General features: G+C 37.7%; 1 protein-coding gene across 2 annotated transcripts in view; it reads left to right on the top strand.

Moving 5' to 3' along the window:
- Nucleotides 1–17,665, top strand: part of GDI2 (GDP dissociation inhibitor 2) — a 44,370-nt gene extending 26,705 nt beyond the window's left edge. For both annotated transcript variants that reach the window (XM_067700387.1, XM_067700397.1), the window contains exons 7-11: nucleotides 12,819–12,918; nucleotides 14,533–14,704; nucleotides 16,240–16,384; nucleotides 16,569–16,623; nucleotides 16,712–17,665. In XM_067700387.1, the coding sequence (XP_067556488.1) occupies nucleotides 12,819–12,918; nucleotides 14,533–14,704; nucleotides 16,240–16,384; nucleotides 16,569–16,623; nucleotides 16,712–16,858 (619 nt within the window). In that variant the 3' untranslated portion in view covers nucleotides 16,859–17,665. The remainder of the gene's footprint in view (nucleotides 1–12,818; nucleotides 12,919–14,532; nucleotides 14,705–16,239; nucleotides 16,385–16,568; nucleotides 16,624–16,711) is intronic.
- Nucleotides 17,666–18,048: the final 383 nt, after the last annotated feature.

Genomic DNA, 18,048 nt, shown 5'->3' with positions numbered 1-18,048 from the left:
AACGGTAGTTTATGATATGGTTGTGGTTGTGAATAATGAGACAAGATTTGTCTGTGAGTGGTGAGGTGCTTTTTGTTTTTATTGAAGTAAAATTTATATACAGTGAAACCACAGATCTGTGGTTAAAAAAAAATGAGTTGGACATATATATAGACCTTTGTAACCAAAACTCCAATCTAGATGTAGAACATTTTCCTTACTCCAGAAGTTCCCTTGTATCCCCTCATAATCACCACCACCCTTGCACTGTAACAGCTACATTTGTGATTCCTATCATCATAGAACACTTTTGCCTGTTTTTGAAGTTTTATTATATAAAAGGAATAATATGTACTTACTTAAAAAATTATTTATTTATTTTTTGCTGTGTTGGGTCTTTGTTGCTGTGCACAGGCTTTCTCTAGTTGCGGTGAGCGGGGGCTGCTCTTCGTTGTGGTGCACGGGCTTCTCATTGCGGTGGCTTCTCTTGTTGCGGAGCATGGGCTCTAGGCGCGCGGGCTTCAGTCGTTGTGGCACACGGGCTCAGTAGTTGTGGCTCATGGGCTCTAGAGCGCAGGCTCAGTAGCTGTGGCGCACAGGCTTAGTTGCTCCGCGGCATGTGGGATCTTCCCGGACCAGGGATGGAACCCGCGTCCCCTGCATTGGCAGGCGGATTCTTAACTACTGCACCACCAGGGAAGTCCCTATGTACTCATTTTTATCTGGCTTTCGCTTAACAATGTTTTTGAGATTCAGCCATGTTGATGCACGTGCTGTTAATTCATTTAAAAAATACTGAGTAATGTTTCATTATGTGAATTATGTGAATATACCAGATTGTCCTGTTGATGGACATCTGGGTAGTTTTCAAAACGTTTTGGGGTATTATGAATGAAGCTACTATGAACTTTTGTGTAAAAGTGTGTATGGACATCAGTTGTCATTCTTTTGGGTACATATCCAGGAGTGGAATTGCTGGCTGATATGGCAAGTATATGTTTAACTTGATAATACTGCCTAACAACTTTCCAGAGTGGTGGTTGTACCATTTTACATTCACTTAGCAGTGTGTGAGAGTTGTGGTTGCTCCACATACCTGCCAACCTTTAGTATTGTCAGTCTTCTTAATTTTAACGACCCAAGTAGGTGTGAAATGCTATCTCATTATGGTTTTAATTTACATTTCCTGAGGACTAATGTTGATCATCTTTTCATGAACTTGTTTTATATAATTTTGTGGTGTGAGTGTTCATTTCTTTTGCACATTTTTTAAAGATTGGGCTTTTTGTTTTTGATTTGTAGGCAATCTTGATGTATCCTGACTGAAGTCTTCTGTCAGTATATGTATTATAAATGTTTCTCTTAGTCTGTGGCTTGTCTTCTGATAAGCAGAAGTTTTAAATTTTGCTAATATACCAAAGGGTTTTTTTTTTAATGTTTAGTATTTTTTGGTTTCTAAGAAGCTTTGCCTACCTCAGGAGCACAAAGATACTCCTATGTCTTTTTCTAGAAGCTTTATAGTTTTAGCTTTGTGTTTAAATCTGTGATTCATCCTGAAATCATGTTGGTGTGTGAGGTGAGGCTTGAGGTTCACTTTTTTCTGTACTGATATTTAGTTGTTCTAGCACCATTTGTTGTAAAGTTGTCTTGGTGCCTTTGTGAAAAATCAGTTGGCCATATACACATGCCTATTTTGTTCCAATGATCTATTTACTTTTCCTATTCCATTACTACACCATCCTGATTATTACAGTTTTTTATAATAAGTCTTGAAATCAGGTAATACAAATCCTTCAACTTTGTTCTTTTTCAAAATTGGTTTGTCTATTCTAGGTCCTTGCATTTCTACATAGATTTTAGAAGAAGGTGTCAGTGTCTTGAAAAAAATATTTGCTGTGATTTTAGTTGGGATTGAGTTAAACCTGTAGATCAATTAGGGAGAGAATTATCTTAATAACATTGAGTTTTCCAGTACGGGAACGCTGTCTCTCACCATGTATTTAGGTTTTCTTTGGTTCAGCAATATTTTGTAGCTTTCATTGTAGAGATCCAGCACTTTTTTGGTTCAAACTTATTCATAAGTATTATATGTTATTTTGATGCTGCTGTTAATGAAAGTTTCAATTTTATTTAAAGTTGTTTGCTGCTTATATACAGAAGTACAATTGATTTTTGTACTTCCTGTGACCTTGCACTTATTCTATTAGTTTTATAGATTTCTTAGAATTTTCCTTGTACACAGTTACATCATCAGTGAATAGAGAGATTAGCTTCTTCCTATACAACCTTTGTGTTTTTACCCTCTTAACTTTATGAACTGGCTAGTACTTCCAGAAGAATGAGGAATAGAAGCGATGAAGATGGACATTCTTGCTTTGTTTCCAGCCTTCAGGGGAATGTTTTCAGTATTTTATTATTAAATATGTTTTCTGTATGTTTTTTTTAATAGGCAGTTTTGTCAGATTAAATTCCATTTTCATAGCTTGCTGAGAATTTTTATTATGAATGGGTGTTGACATTGAGTTAATAATGCATATTTTCTTTATGCTATTGTGAATTTTATAGATTGATATTTGGATATTAAATTAACCTTGCATTCTTAGAGCAAACACTACTTATTCATGATGTATTTTCCTTTTAATTTATTGTTGGATTTAATTTGCATATATGTGTGTGTATGTATGCGTTTGTGTGTGCCTGTTTGTATGTGTACATTCACACATGAGTTCTTGTGCCTATGTTCATGATAGATACTGGTTTATAATTCCTGTAATATTCTTGTCTGTTTTTTTGTATCAGGGCTTAATAGACTCATAACATGAGTTGGAAGAGTTTCCTCCTACTCTGTCTTCTGAAAGAGGTTGTGAAAAATGGTATTGTGCTTAAAGGTTTGATAGAATTGACCAATGAAGCCATCTGGACCTGTAGAACTTTTTTTATGGGAAGGCTTTTGAGTGTTAATTCATTTTCTTTTAATAGAAATAAGGCTGTTCAAATGTACTATTTCTTATTTTCAGTTGTGTTTTTCAAGGAATTTGACTATTTCAAATAAGTTCTTGAACTTTTTGACAAAAAGTTGTTCATAATATTTCTTTATTATGTTTTTGATGTCTATAGGATCTTTAGTGAGGTTCCCATCTTCATTCTTGTGTTGGATAGTTTATAATTTTTCTTGATGGGATTGCATCAATTTTATTAATCTTTTCAAAGTGCCAAATTTTTAGCTTTGTTAATTTCCTTTGTAGTTATTTTTAATTTTACTGATTTCTGACCTTAATTTTTTCCTTTTACTTATATTTGGGTTTTTTTTTTCTTTTAGTTTTTAAGGTTGAAACATAATTGATTTTATACTTTTCTTCTCTGACATAAACATTTGAAGGTCTAAATTTCCCTCTAAATATGTACCATCTAATATGGTACCCTATCTTTCCTATGATTTTTTTTTCTTTGACCCTTGGGTTATTTGAAAGTATAGTGTCTAATTCCTAAACATTTGAGGATTTCCCTAAATACCGTACTGACATCTAATTTAATTCCATTATGGTCAGAGAACAAACTTGTAAATTATCAGTCTTTGAAATTAATTAAGGCATAATTTATGGCCAAATATATGTTTTAGTGAATATGCCCTTGAAAGAATTCTGCATGCATGTTTTAGAAAGGTAGCTCATAGAGTTGTTCAAATGTATATTCTTACTGATTCTTTTTCTAGTTCTGTTGCTGAGAGAGGTTCTTATACCACGATTGTGGATTTATCTGTTTCCTACTTTAGTTCTGTCAGTTTGTACTTCAGACATTTAAAGCTCTTTTACTAGGTGATACTAATTTCTGATTACACCAAATCTTCCTTGTCTCATACTAATATAACCATACCAACTTGTTTACTGTTTGAACAATTTTTTTTATCCTTTTGATTTTAAACCCTCTGTGTCTTTATATTTAAAGTGAGTCTCTTACAGCATATAGTTGAATATTGCTTTTTTATCCAATGTGACAACCTTGGCCTTTTAATGGAATTTTTTAGTCATTTATGTTTAATATAATTATTGATATGGTTGGGATTAGATCTGTTGTTTTGCTGTTTTCCCCCCCTCCCCCTGACTCCCCCCCCAGGTTCCTCTTTCCTTTTTTGGAATTAATCAAATATTTTCATCTTAATTTTTAGCTGTGCCTTTTCATTTCTAATTTTTTAGTGCTCACTCCATAAATTATAATATCATCCTTCATTTATCACAGTTATTTGGAGTTAATACTGTCCTTCTTTACATAAACTGTAAGAACTTTGCAACAATCTCATCCCATTTACTATTCCTTTGTGCTGTTGTTGCCTGTATTTTATGTCTACATACTTTATTAAACCCCACAATACAACATTATAATTTCTGCATTAAACAGTCAGTTTAAAGAAATGAAGGGAAGGAAAAATGTAATCATTTGTCCACAATTTTACCATTTTTGATGCTATTCATTTTTTCTTATAAATTCTTGTTTCCATCTGTTGTCATTTCTCTTCAGCTTTTCATTGGCATTATTGTAGTTACTGTTGATGATTTCTCTCAGCTTTTATTTTTATCTGAAAGTGTTAAGTCACCCTCATTTTTGAAGGACTTTTGTTGGCTTAAGATTTTTTTTTATTCAGAACTTTATAGCTGTTGTTCACTTGTGGCCTGCTTTGTTTATGAGAAGTTAGCTGTCAACTGTAATAAATAGTTGTTTCTGTGTTTTTGTTTTTTGTTTGTTTTTTGTTCTTCTGGTTGCTTTCAAGATTTTCTTTGTGTTTTTGGGAGTATAACTAGGATTTGCCTAGGTGTGGTTTTGCTTGGGATTTGCTGAACTGCTTGGATGTGTAAGTTAATTTTTTAGATCAAGCTGGGAATTTTAAAGTCATTATCCTCTTCAGATATTCTGTCTCATTTTCTCTCTTGTCCCCTGGGACACTGATTGCTTGTATGTTAGATACTTGGTATTATTCCATAGTTCAGGGGTCTCCAACCCCTGGTAAAGGTCCTCAGCCTGTTAAGAACCAGGCCACACAGCAGGAGGTGATTGGTGGGTGAGCGAGCGAAGCTTCATCTGCCGCTCCCCATTGCTCGCATTACCGCCTGAATGATCCCCCCCATCACTCACATTACCACCTGAACAAACTCTACCCCCGCTCCCCCTACCCCTGGTCTGTGGAAACATTGTCTTCCATGAAACTGGTCTCTGGTGCCAAAAAGGTTGGGGACCGCTGCCATAGGTCACTGAGGCTCTGCTCATTTTTTTCTTTGTTTTATCTCTTTATGTTTCATATCGGGTAATGCATGTTCATTTAAGTTCACTAGTTCCTTTTTCTGTTATTTCCAGTAAGCTGTTAATCACATTCAGTGAGTTTTAATTTTTTAAAAAATATTTTTCAACTGATCTAGAATTTTCATTTTTTAAATATAGTTTTCATTTTTCTTGTGAGATTTTCTGTTTATTCATTTTGACTTTCACGAATATATAATGTTCTTTTTTTAAATCTTCATTGGAGTATAATTGCTTCACAATAGTGTGTTAGTTTCTTCTGCACAACAGAGCAAATCAGCCATATGCATACACATGTCCCCATATCCCCTCCCTCTTGAGTCTCCCTCCCATCCTCCCTATCCCATCCCTCTCGGTCATCGCAAAGCACCAAGCCAATCTCCCTGTGCTATGCTGTTGCTTCCCACCAGCTAACTATTTTACATTCGGTAGTGTATATATGTTGATGCTACTCTCCAGCTTCACCCTCCGACCCCATGTCATCAAGTCCATTCTCTATGTCTACCTCTTTATTCCTGCCCTGCAGCTAGGTTCATCAGTACCTTTTTTTTTTTTTTTTTGATTCCATGTATATGTGTTAGCATACAGTATTTGTTTTTCTCTTTCTCACTTACTTCACTCTGTATGACAGACTCTGGGTCCATCCACCTCACTACAAATAACTCAATTTCGTTTCTTTTTATGGAGTAATATTCCATTGTATATATGTGCCACATTTTCTTTATCTATTCATCTGTCGATGGATGTTTAAGTTGGTTCCATGTCCTGGCTATTGTAAATAGTGCTGCAGTGAACATTGTGGTGCATGTCTCTTTTTGAATTATGGTTTTCTTACGGTATATGCCCATTAGTGGGATTGCTGGGTCATATGGTAGTTCTATTTTTAGTTTTCTAAGGACCCTCCATACTGTTTCCCATAGTGGTTGTATCAATTTACATTCCCATCAACAGTGTAGGAGGGTTCCCTTTTCACCACACCCTTTCCAGCATTTATTGTTTCTAGCTTTTTTTGATAATGGCCATTATGACTGGTGAGAGGTGATACCTCATTTTAGTTTTGATTTGCATTTATCTAATAATTAGTGATGTTGAGCATCTTTTCATGTGCCTCTTGGCTATCTGTATGTCTTCCTTGGTGAAATGTCTATTTAGGTCTTTTACCCATTTTATAACTGGATTGTTTTTTTGATATTGAGCTCCATGAGCTATTTGTATATTTTGGAGATTAATCCTGTGTCTGTTGTTTCATTTGCAAATATTTTCTCCTATTCTGAAAGTTGTCTTTTTGTCTTGTTTATGGTTTCCTTTGCTGTTCAAAAGCTTTTAAGTTTAATTAAGTCCCATTTGTTTATTTTTGTTTTTATTTCTGTTACTCTAGGAGGTGGGTCAAAAATCTTGCTGTGGTTTATGTCAAAGAGTGTTTTTCCTATAAAAGTTTTATAGTGTCTGGTCTTACATTTAAGTCTCTAATCCATTTTGAGTTTATTTTTGTGTTTGGTGTTAGGGAGTGTTCTAATTTCCTTCTTTTACATGTAGCTGTCCAGTTTTCCCAGCACCACTTACTGAAGAGGCTGTCTTTTCTCCATTGTATGTTCTTGCCTCCCTTGTCGTAAATTAGGTGCCCATATGTGTGTGGGTTTATCTCTGGGCATTCTATCCTGTACCATTAATCTATATTTCTGTTTTTGTGCCAGTACCATACTGTCTAGATTATTGTAGCTTTGTGGTATAGTTTGAGGTCGGGGAGCCTGATTCCTCCAACTCCGTTTTCTTTCTCAAGATTGCTCTGGCTATTCGGGGACTTTTGTGTTTCCATATGAATTGTAAGATTTTTTCTTCTAATTCTGTGAAGAATGCCATTGGTAGTTTGATAGTAATTGCATTGAAACTGTAGATTGCTTTGGGTAGTATAGTCATTTTCACAATATTGATTGTTCCAATCCAGAACATGGTATGTTTCTCCATCTGTTTGTGTTATCTTTGATTTCTTTCATCAGTGTTTTATAGTTTTCTGAGTACAAGTCTTTCACCTCCTTAGGCAGGTTTATTCCTAGGTATTTTATTCTTTTTGTTGCAGTGGTAAATGGGAGTGTTTCCTTAATTTCTCTTTCTGGTTTTTTGTTGTTGGTGTATAGGAATGCCAGAGATTCCTGTGCATTAATTTTGTATCCTGCAACCTTACCAAATTCATTGATTAGTTCTAATAGTTTTCTGGTGGCATCTTTAGGATTTTCTATGTATAGTATCATGTCATTGGCAAATAGTGACAGTTTTACTTCTTCTTTTCCAATTTGTATTCCTTTTGTTTCTTTTTCTTCTCTGATTGCTGTTGCTTGGACTTCCAAAACTATGTTGAATAAGAGTGGACATCCTTGTCATGTTCCTGATCCTAGTGGAAATGCTTTGTTTTCCACCATTGAATATGATGCTTGCTGAGGGTTTGTCATATATGGCCTTTATTATGTTGAAGTAGGTTCCCTCTATGCCCATTTTCTTGAGAGTTTTTGATCATAAATTGGTGTTGAATTTTGTCAAAAGCTTTTTCTGCATCTATTGAGATGATCATATGGTTTTTATTCCTTAATTTGTTAATGTTGTGTATCACCTTGATTGATTTGTGTATATTGAAGAATCCTTGCATCCCTGGGATAAATCCCACTTTACCATGGTGTATGATCCTTTTAATGTGCTGTTGGATTCTGTTTGCTAGTATTTTGTTGAGGATTTTTGCATCTGTGTTCATCAGTGATATTAGTCTATAATTTTGTGATATCTTTTTCTGGTTTTGGTATCAGGGTGATGGTGGCTTTGTAGAATGAATTTGGGAGTGTTTCTCCATCTGCAGTTTTTTGGAAGAGTTTGAGAAGGATCGGTGTTAGCTCTTCTCTAAATGATTGATAGAATCCACCTGTGAGTCCATCTGGTCCTGAACTTTTGTTTGTTCGAAGATTTTTAATTACGGTTTCAATTTAATTACTTGTGATAGGTCTGTTTATATTTTCTAATTCTGCCTGGTTCAGTCTTGGAAAACTGTACCTTTCCAAGAATTTGTCCGTTTCTTCGTGGTTGTCCATTTTATTGGCATATAGTTGTTTGTAGTAGTCTCTTATAATCCTTTGTATTTCTGCCGTGTCAGTTGTGTGATTTTTCATTTCTAATTTTATTGATTTGCATCTTCTCCCTCTTTTTCTTGATGAGTCTGGCTAAGGGTTTATCAATTTTGTTTATCCTCTCAAAGAACCAGCTTTTAGTTTTATTGATATTTGCTATTGTTTTCTTCATTTCTGTTTCATTTATTTCTGCTCCGATCTTTATGATTTCTTTCCTTCTACTGACTTTGGGTTTTCTTTGTTCTTCTTTCTCTAGTTGTTTTAAGTGTAGGGTTAGATTGTTGAGATTTTTCTTGTTTCTTGAGATGAGATTGAATTGCTATAAACTTCCCTCTTAGAACTGCTTTGCTGCGTCCCATAGGTGTTGCGTCATTGTATTTTCATTGTCATTCGTTTCTATGTGTTTTTTTATTTCTTCTTTGATTTCTTCAGTGATCTCTTGGTTATTTAGTAGTGCACTGTTTAGCCTCCATGTATTTGTGTTTTTTACATTTTTTTTCCTGTAATTGATTTCCAGTAGCATTGTGGTCAGAAAAGATGCTTGATACGATTTCAGTTTTCTTAAATTTTCTGTGGCTTGATTTGTGACCCAAGGTGTGATCTATCCTGGAGAATGTTCCATGTGCACTTGAGGAGAAAGTGTATTCTGCCACTTTTGGATGGAATGTTCTATAAATATCAATTAAGTCTGTCTGGTCTGTTGTGTTATTTAAAGCTTGTGTTTCCTTACTTATTTTCATTTTGGATGATCTGTTCATTTGTAAGTGGGTTGTTAAAGTCCCCTACTGTTGTTGTGTTACTGTCGATTTCTCCTTTCATGGTTGTTAGTATTTGCCTTATGTATTGAGGTGCTCCTATGTTGGGTGCATAAACATTTATAATTGTTACACCTTCTTCTTGGATTGATCCTTTGATCATTATGTAATGTCCCTCCTTATCTCTTGTAACAGTGTTTATTTTAAAGTCTATTTTATCTGATCCCGAGTATTGCTCCTCCAGGTTTCTTTTGATTTCCATTTGCGTGGAATATCTTTTTCCTTCTCTTCGCTTTCAGTCTGTATGTGTCCCTAGGTCTGAAATGGGTCTCTTATAGACAGCATATATATGGGTCTTGTTTTTGTATCCATTCAGCCAGTCTGTGTCTTTTGGTTGGGGCATTTAATCCATTTACATTCAAGGTTATTATTGATATGTATGTTCCTATTACCATTTTCTTAATTGTTTTGGGTTTGTTTTTGTGGTTCTTTTTCTTCTCTTTTGTTTCCCGCTTAGAGAAGTTCCTTTAGCATTTGTTGTAAAGCTGGTATGGTGGTGCTGAATTCTCTTAGCTTTTGCTAGTCTGAAAAGCTTTTGACTTCTCCATCAAATCTAAATGAGATCCTTGCTGGTTAGAGTAATCTTGGTTGTAGGTTTTTCTTTTTCATCTCTTTAAGTATATCCTGCCACTCCCTTCTGGCCTGCAGAGTTTCTGCTGAAAAATCAGCTGATAACCTTATGGGGATGGATCCCTTTGTATGTTATTTTTTGTTTTTCCCTTGCTGCTTTTAATATTTTTTCTTTGAATTTAATTTTTGTTTGTTTGATTAATATGTGTCTTGGTGTGTCTTTCTGAGGGTTTATCCTGTATGGGACTCTCTGTGCTTCCTGGACTTGAATGACTATGTCCTTTCCCATGTTAGGGAAGTTTTCCACTATAATCTCTTCAGATATATTCTCAGACCTTTGTTTTTCTCTTCTTCTTCTGGGACCCCTATAATTCGAATGTTGGTGCGTTTAGTGTTGTCCCAGAGGCCTCTGAGATTGTCCTCAATTCTTTTCTTTTTTCTTTATTCTGCTCCTCAGCAGTTATTTCCACCTTTGTCTTCCAGCTCACTTTTTCGTTCTCCTACCTCAGTTATTCTGTTATTGATTCCTTCTAGTGTATTTTTCATTTCAGTTACTGTGTTGTTCATCTCTGTTAGTTTATTCTCTAGTTCTTCTAGATCTTTGTTAAACATTTCTTGTATTTTCTCAATCCGTGCTTCCATTTTATTTCTGAGATTCTGGATCATCTTTACTATCGTTACTCTGAATTCTTTTCAGGTAGATTGCCTATTTCTTCTTTATTTATTTGGTCTTGTAGGTTTTTACCTTGCTTCTTCATCTGTGACATTTTTTTGCCATCTCCCTTTTTTTTTTTTTTTTTTTAATTAGTGGGCTTGTGTTCCTGTTTTACTAGTTGTTTGGCCAGAGGCTTCCAACACTGGAGTTTGTAGGCTATTGGGTAGAGCTGGGTCTTGGTGCTGAGATGAGGAACTCTGTGAGACCTCACTCCAGTGAATATTCCCTGGGGCCTGAGGGTCTCTGTTAGTCCAGTGGTTCGGACTCACAGCTCCCACCATAGGAGCTTCCACCCGACCCCAGGCTCACGAATCAAGATCCCGCAAGCCGCGTGGGGTGGCAAAAAAGAAAAAATAACAAAATAAAAAGTAAAATTAGACTAGGAAACTAACAGATGTATTATAAAGAATGTAAAAATAAAAATAAAGATGAATCAACAACCAGAAGGTACATCAGTACCACAATAGTGAAAAAGAGGAGGAGGGAAAAGGAAAAAAAAAAAGCGGGGGGCGGGGGGAAGGTCCTTGGCTGTGGAGAGCGGGGCCTAAGCAAGGGTGAGGTTTGGGTGGTAGGTGGGGCCAATGCTCAGGACCCACAGGACTGGAAAAGGCCCTGGGGGCTGTGAGGGGTGGGGCTTAGGCTCAAGGAACAGAAGGGGCCCAGGCGTGCTCCCCACCCCTGGTCTCAGAGGGCAGGGGACCTCATCTGGGAGCTCAGCAGGCTCCCCGTGCCTGAGTGCACGGGGTGACAGTAACCCTCTGCTCCTCACCCACTCCTCTGGAGGGCCTCTCCCGCTTGCCTCTCAGGTACTCCCCTTGGCCTCCTTTCTGTGCCCCCCAGGACACATGTGGCCTGGATGGTGCTTTGGAGCTGGGGGAACCGGCTTGGGAGCTCCCCGTGCCCGAGTAGGTGGGGCAGTCGCCCTCCACTGCTCTCCCGCTCTTCCTGGAGACTCCCTCCCACCTGCCTCTCCTGATCTCCCCAGACTCAGGGGCTGATCTTGTCTGGCCTCCACTTCTCCTCCCCCCTCGGTCCCCTTACATCCTACTCGTTCATTATGGAGTTCCTTCTGTCTCCTTGGGGGTCAGAGTCCCCCACCAGCGCCCAGCAGCCGCCCTAGTTCTGGGGAGACGCTAACTCCGTGTCTTCCCACATTGCCCTCTTGACTTCTCTCCTATAACGTTCTTGAACATAGATCTTTGAACAAGGATGTTTGTCCTTGTACATATTCGTAGTAGCTGCATTTAACTCCCTGCGTATTTTAGCATCAGTAATCTGGGCATCTGTTTGTTTTGATCACTCTTCCTCTTTACTTTTTTCCATGTGTCCAGTAATTTTTGATTGTATATTGGACATAACTGATTGGTATATTGTAGAGATGGTGGATTCTTTCTGTGATGAGTATTGATTTTAGTTTTGAGTTGGCAGTTAAACTATTGGCTGTTCACCTTGAACTTTTGGAGACTTGATTTTATACTTTGTAGGTGGGGGGTCTTTTGTCTTTGGCTGAATCCTTCATGAGGTGTGGTCCTCTGGGGTTTCATTGGAAAGCCCAAGGTATGTACCAAGTTCCTCTAATATGGCAGTTTCAAACTTCAAACTTATTTGTCCTTAAGGCCTGTAGCTGTAGTTTCTCCTCAAGTCTTTTTGCCTTTTAGCTTTTGCTTTTTCCTGGGTTCCTTGGAGTCTCTCTCCTGTGTACAAGCATTTCTGGAGTTAGTTAAGGATTTGAAGAGATTTTATAATTTGGTTGCTCCCCATTTTGGAAGACTTTCTCCCACAATTTTTATCTCCTCATACAGCCCCAAACTCTATCTTATGGCATGTTAAATCAGTAAGACTGCAGGTTTTTTGCTTCTGTTCTAGCTGTCCCATGTTACAAGGACTGGGTAGGTCATTCTGTCAGGGGAAGAGCCATACAAACCACATGAAGATCTCATCCAATTGCTTCCTTCAAGTCTCTTGTCTAGTTTCTGCCTGCTTTTACTCACTGTCCAGTGTGCTTTCTGATAGATTTTTGGTTGTTCAGAGTCTTAATTTTTAATATGCAGGAGGATTAGACTTACAAGCTGTTCTTCCATTACTGGTCAGTGTGGTTTGTTTGCACTTGATATTCATAACTACGAATGTGAGACATCATTACATGGTTTTGACTGTTTTAGAATTGATGCTTTTATGACTTAAACTAATGCCGTCTGGAAGGAAACTGAACAAATAAATACATGTTTCCTGTAACTCATTAAAATCTAAGAAAGGAGACTTTAGTAGTTGAAATTATAAATTACTGATTGATTATAATTACAATTATAATTACTAATTATAGTTTAAATACTTTGCTAGGCTAAGTGCTATTTATGGAGGTACCTACATGCTGAATAAACCAATTGAAGAAATCATTATGCAAAATGGAAAAGTGATTGGTGTAAAATCTGAAGGAGAGGTAAGTAGCTTTTACAATTTAAGAAATATTATATTCTTGTAAAGAAAACTTTATTGTTTAATAAGTACTAAATTTGGTATGGACATCGATCCTAGATTTCACACCATGTATGTTTTCTTTATGGTAACTTGGTATTCATAATGACTGAAAACTTATAATGTTTAATATTTTCTGTTGTGTTGATTGTTGCTTAAGACTAAAACAGAAATTATGAATGAGCTCTAAATGGTAAGTATTATATATGTAGTGTGGGTTGGTGTCTGTCTCCCAAATTTTCATTTAAATTTAGCTTTATATGTACCACATAACTTATTGGTTGAATAGTATTGGCTTGGCCAATACTATTTTATTATTTAATTTATTATTATTAAATATTAGTAATGTTAATCATTACTGTTAACATTATTTTATTTTGGGTTTAGCCAAGGAACTGGCCGGGTGGAGTTTTGAGCAGTGTTTCTCAAATTTGAATTGAATGTAAATTGTTAATTTTGTCAGAGTACATGTTTCTCATTCAGTAGGTCTGTGGTGGGTCTGCATTTTCTTGCAAGCTCTCAGATGGTGCCAGTGCTGTTGGTCTGCAAGCCAGACCATATTTCATGAACCATCAACTTTTACAAATGGAACCGTTCAAAAAAGAAACTGAAAAACTATGTGTAAAAAAATATTTTGGGGGCTTCCCTGGTGGTGTAGTGGTTGAGGGTCCGCCTGCCAATGCAGGGGACACGGGTTCGTGTCCCGGTCCGGGAAGATCCCACATGCCGTGGAGTGGTTGGGCCCGTGAGCCATGGCCGCTGGGCCTGAGCATCCGGAGCCTGTGCTCTGCCCTGCGTACCGCAAAAAAAAAAAAAAAAAAAAAAAAAAAATATATATATATATATATATATATATATTTGGGGATTCCTGATGGTATTCTATGGGTTCAGACCATATAATCTACACTCACTAGCTGGCCATCTGACCCTTTATTGTTGTAGGTCTTTTGTAACTACATTGTGCTTCCAGCATACACATAGTAGATGTTTAGGAATAGGGATAAATGTCTTAATCTGATATCTCAAAGTTCTTTTTATTCATTCCATTTTTCTTTGCTTCAGGCAACTGCTTCCTCTTAGGACATTTCAGGGCTTTGATATAAAGAGGAAGACTATAATATAATACATAATTTATCTTGCAACTTAAGTTTTACTTAGTAAGTATAGTCTTAAAAGGAGAGATTATGGTCTGTTTCTAATATTAGAAAGAACTATTTATAGACCATTTACTTTTCACTGGGTCCATTTACATATAATGACATTCCTTAAATACACTGTTTCATTTAATCCTAACAACAACCTCTTTGAGGTTGGGTAGAGCAAGGATTTTAACCCTCTTCTGCCCAGTTTTAAAACTTATGTGTCTGAAAACCATGCAACACACTTTTCCTAATATTTCAATAAGATTTAGAATTTATAGATTTGCTCCAGGAGAATTTATAGGGATTGTCGGCAAAGCTAGTTTTAATAGTTATCTATAATTCACTAATTATCTACAGTTAACTTGAAGATAACAGGTGATGTTCAAGAACGATGGCATCATTATACCCATTAGAAAGTCTTTAATGTTTTATTACAGATTGCTCGCTGTAAGCAGCTCATCTGTGATCCCAGCTACGTGAAAGATCGAGTCGAAAAAGTGGGCCAGGTGATCAGAGTCATCTGTATCCTCAGCCATCCCATCAAGAACACCAATGATGCCAACTCCTGCCAGATCATTATTCCACAGAACCAAGTCAATCGGAAGTCAGGTCAGTTTTGAAGATAAGCAGATGTGTGTAGGAATTCCAAATTTTATCTGCTCTATTATAGTGAAGAGACTCTAGTTTACATATGGAAAATAAAATGTGATGTATCCCTTTTAGCTCATAGAGATCCTAAGTCATCACTTTGAAATGGAAACGTTTGCCTAGGAGCCCCGCCTTGGACTTGTACCCCCCACTCTTTGGGCCTCCATTTCTTCTTCTGTAGAACTGAGAGGCTGGACTGGATGAGCAGGCAGTCTTGCCTGGTTTGAACATTGTGTGCCTTGTGGAGGTTTATGCTTATTAGTTGACCTGATTTCACTGTTACTTTGAGCTGATGACAGCACTGCTTTTGTGTCATGATTTGTCAACTTAATACTTGTATTTGATTTTAGCAGTGCGCTAGAAAACAACTTTGGTTTCTCTGATTGAAATCAGGACTTAGCAGGACTTCCCTGGTGGCGCAGTGGTTAAGAATCCGCCTGCCAATGCGGGGGACACGGGTTTGATCCCTGGTCTGGGAAGACCCCACATGCCACAGAGCAACTAAGCCCGTGCGCCACAGTTACTGAGTCTGCACTTTAGAGCCCGTGAGCCACAACTGCTGAGCGTACGCTCCGCAACTACTGAAGCCCACGCACCTAGAGCCTGTGCTCTGCAACAAGAGAAGCCACCACAATGAGAAGCCTGTGAACTGCAACGAAGAGTAGCCCCTACTCGCCACAAATAGAGAAAGCCCGCGTGCAGCAATGAAGACCCAACGCAGACAAAAATAAATAATAAATTAAAAAAAAAAAGATCAGGACTTAGCTCTGAAATCGTAATTCCTAATCTGTTTGCTTTAACCAGTTTTCTTTCATCCACTAGCTTTCCCCCCTTTCAGTTAGAAGCCCTAAAGCTTTTAATTTTTTTTTCCATGTAAGAGATGAAATCACAGAAGATTATTATGAGAACTAAGAGACACAGATGAAAGTAATCTTTCAAGGGTTCCCAAGTAGATCTCAGGGTCAGGGAGAGTGTAAAAAGAGTAAAGGGAGCCCAGTAATTAGTAATTATCTCTTATATTGGAAATTACGTAGTTAACTAGTAGTATACAGACAAGTAGAATCTATGGAATTACTATGAGCTTATGCCAACTCAAGAATAGCTTATTGTGTTTGCAATTTTATATTGCTTAAAAAATGAGAAATCAGTAGTTAAATAAATCCTATCTTAGCTATTCAAAACCTTTCTAAATGCAGGGTTCAGAGAGGAAGACAGGTTTCCACAGTGAGCTGTGACATCTGGGTAGAGAATGTCATCTCCCCGTCCACCGTTCACTGCCACATAAATCCTTCATCTCCAGTAGGCTAAGAGTTGCTGAATATTTGTATATTTTATGTATGACCTTGTTTGTCTCCATATAAAACTTAATCTTAGAATATCCAGTCTGTTCCAAGTAATTTTAACTCACACCTCAATGAAGTATGGGTGAAACTGAGTGCACACACAGGCCCAAGGTTTAAAGACCCTGGCAGTGAGGTGGCTTTGCTTGCTTGCAGATATCTATGTCTGCATGATCTCCTCCGCACACAATGTGGCCGCACAGGGCAAGTACATTGCCATCGCCAGCACAACCGTGGAGACCAAGGAGCCCGAGAAAGAAATCAGACCAGCTCTGGAACTCTTGGAACCAATTGAGCAGAAGTAAGTGATGTGTTCATTTATAGCAGCTCAAACCCAGGATTGCCTTTGGCTCCATGGTGAACAGAACCCCATGAGAACAATGAGAGCAGCCATCATCTCTTACCAGCCTGGGTTTTGAATTTCAGGCAAAGCGGTGAGTGGGCGTGTCAACTTCCCTGCTTACTTAATTCTTTTTCCCCTCCAGATTCGTAAGCATCAGTGACCTCCTTGTACCAAAAGATTTGGGAACAGAAAGCCAGGTGAGTGGCAATCTGAAAAGGGTAATTACCAGGCTTTATTGGGAGACATCACTAAATAGTCTTAGGTCTTTGTGACTTTCATTTCCAGATCTTTATATCCCGTACATATGATGCGACAACTCACTTTGAGACAACCTGTGATGACATTAAGGACATCTATAAGAGGATGATGGGATCCGAGTTTGACTTTGAGGAAATGAAGCGCAAGAAAAATGACATCTATGGGGAAGACTAACAGCAGTACATGTTATCATCTAATTAGGACAAACTTAAAATTTGGCAAATGATGCATATTGTATGAAATCAATATTGTAAGGCCTGCTTTTGTAATCAAAGCTGAGAGATTGCAGAGCACTGTACCAGTAAATATTCTTCCCCTTTCTAATATCATGTATTAACTTGTTTTCATGGAGTGGCTCTTCAGAATTGGCAGGTTCCCACATTCTGTTCAATTTAACCAATACTGGCTTGTTTTTTCTAGTGAAGGATCAGTTTTAAAACATTGTGATACTGATACAGAGAACTTGATACAGTATTTGTATCTTTTAATCAGTGTAGCCTTTGCAGTTATGAGCTTCTGCTGCTCAAGAGCTGTGTCAGTACAGTTTGCGTGCCATCTGTCCTCTTGACATTAAGGAGATATGGAATCGAATGTTCCATCGTTGGGGACAGTATCCCTCACTCCTCCCCACCCCTTTACATTTACATCAAGTGTTAGAACAGTGCCCAGGCAGCATAGCCACAAGCTGGGTTTATGTGGGCCTCCAATTCTAACCAAACTCCAGACTTTGAGAGTCATTTTGGAGGAAGCCTGTGTGCGGTGTTTTAATCTAATAAATTTGATGAGAGCAGAGGGGAAAGAAACTATCATAAAGCAGGTAAACGTAGAAGCTTCTTTTGTATCCCAGGTGTGGCTTCTTCAATGGACCAAGCTGCTGCAACGCAGTATTGATTTGACAGAGCCTCTGCTTCAATGATGTCTGTCTCACAATGGCTCCAAATGATTTCTGTACTGCAAAATAAAGCCAAACTCTGGAAACCAGCTCCCTCTTGTTGGTCTTTTGTGTCCTGACAATTCAGAGCTAGTAAGTATTGTACTGGCCTTGACACAGCTGCTCATTTCCTTCACTAGAGCTGAAAACGGATGATGGGGAAGAGTGCTGAAGACCCTAGTGGTTGGTGGAGTGCTGCCATCTGGCTTCACTGTGAGTAGACCCCGAATTACTTCTTGGTACAATATAATTATTAGACCTTCTTAGATATCCTTAGTAGTGGTGTAGAACAAGGATTCGTTCCCATCAGAGAGTAAGTGACATCCGGTGGAATGGGTGCGTTAATGTAGTTAATTAATTTTATTTTTGGCTGTGTTGGGTCTTCCTTGCTGTTCACGGGCTTTCTCTAGTTGTGGTGAGTGGGGGCTACTCT

The sequence above is a fragment of the Pseudorca crassidens genome, chromosome 1 (genome assembly GCF_039906515.1).
Source record: "Pseudorca crassidens isolate mPseCra1 chromosome 1, mPseCra1.hap1, whole genome shotgun sequence".
In the NCBI taxonomy this organism is placed as follows: Eukaryota; Metazoa; Chordata; class Mammalia; order Artiodactyla; family Delphinidae; genus Pseudorca; species Pseudorca crassidens.
This window is presented reverse-complemented; position numbering and strand designations above follow the sequence as displayed.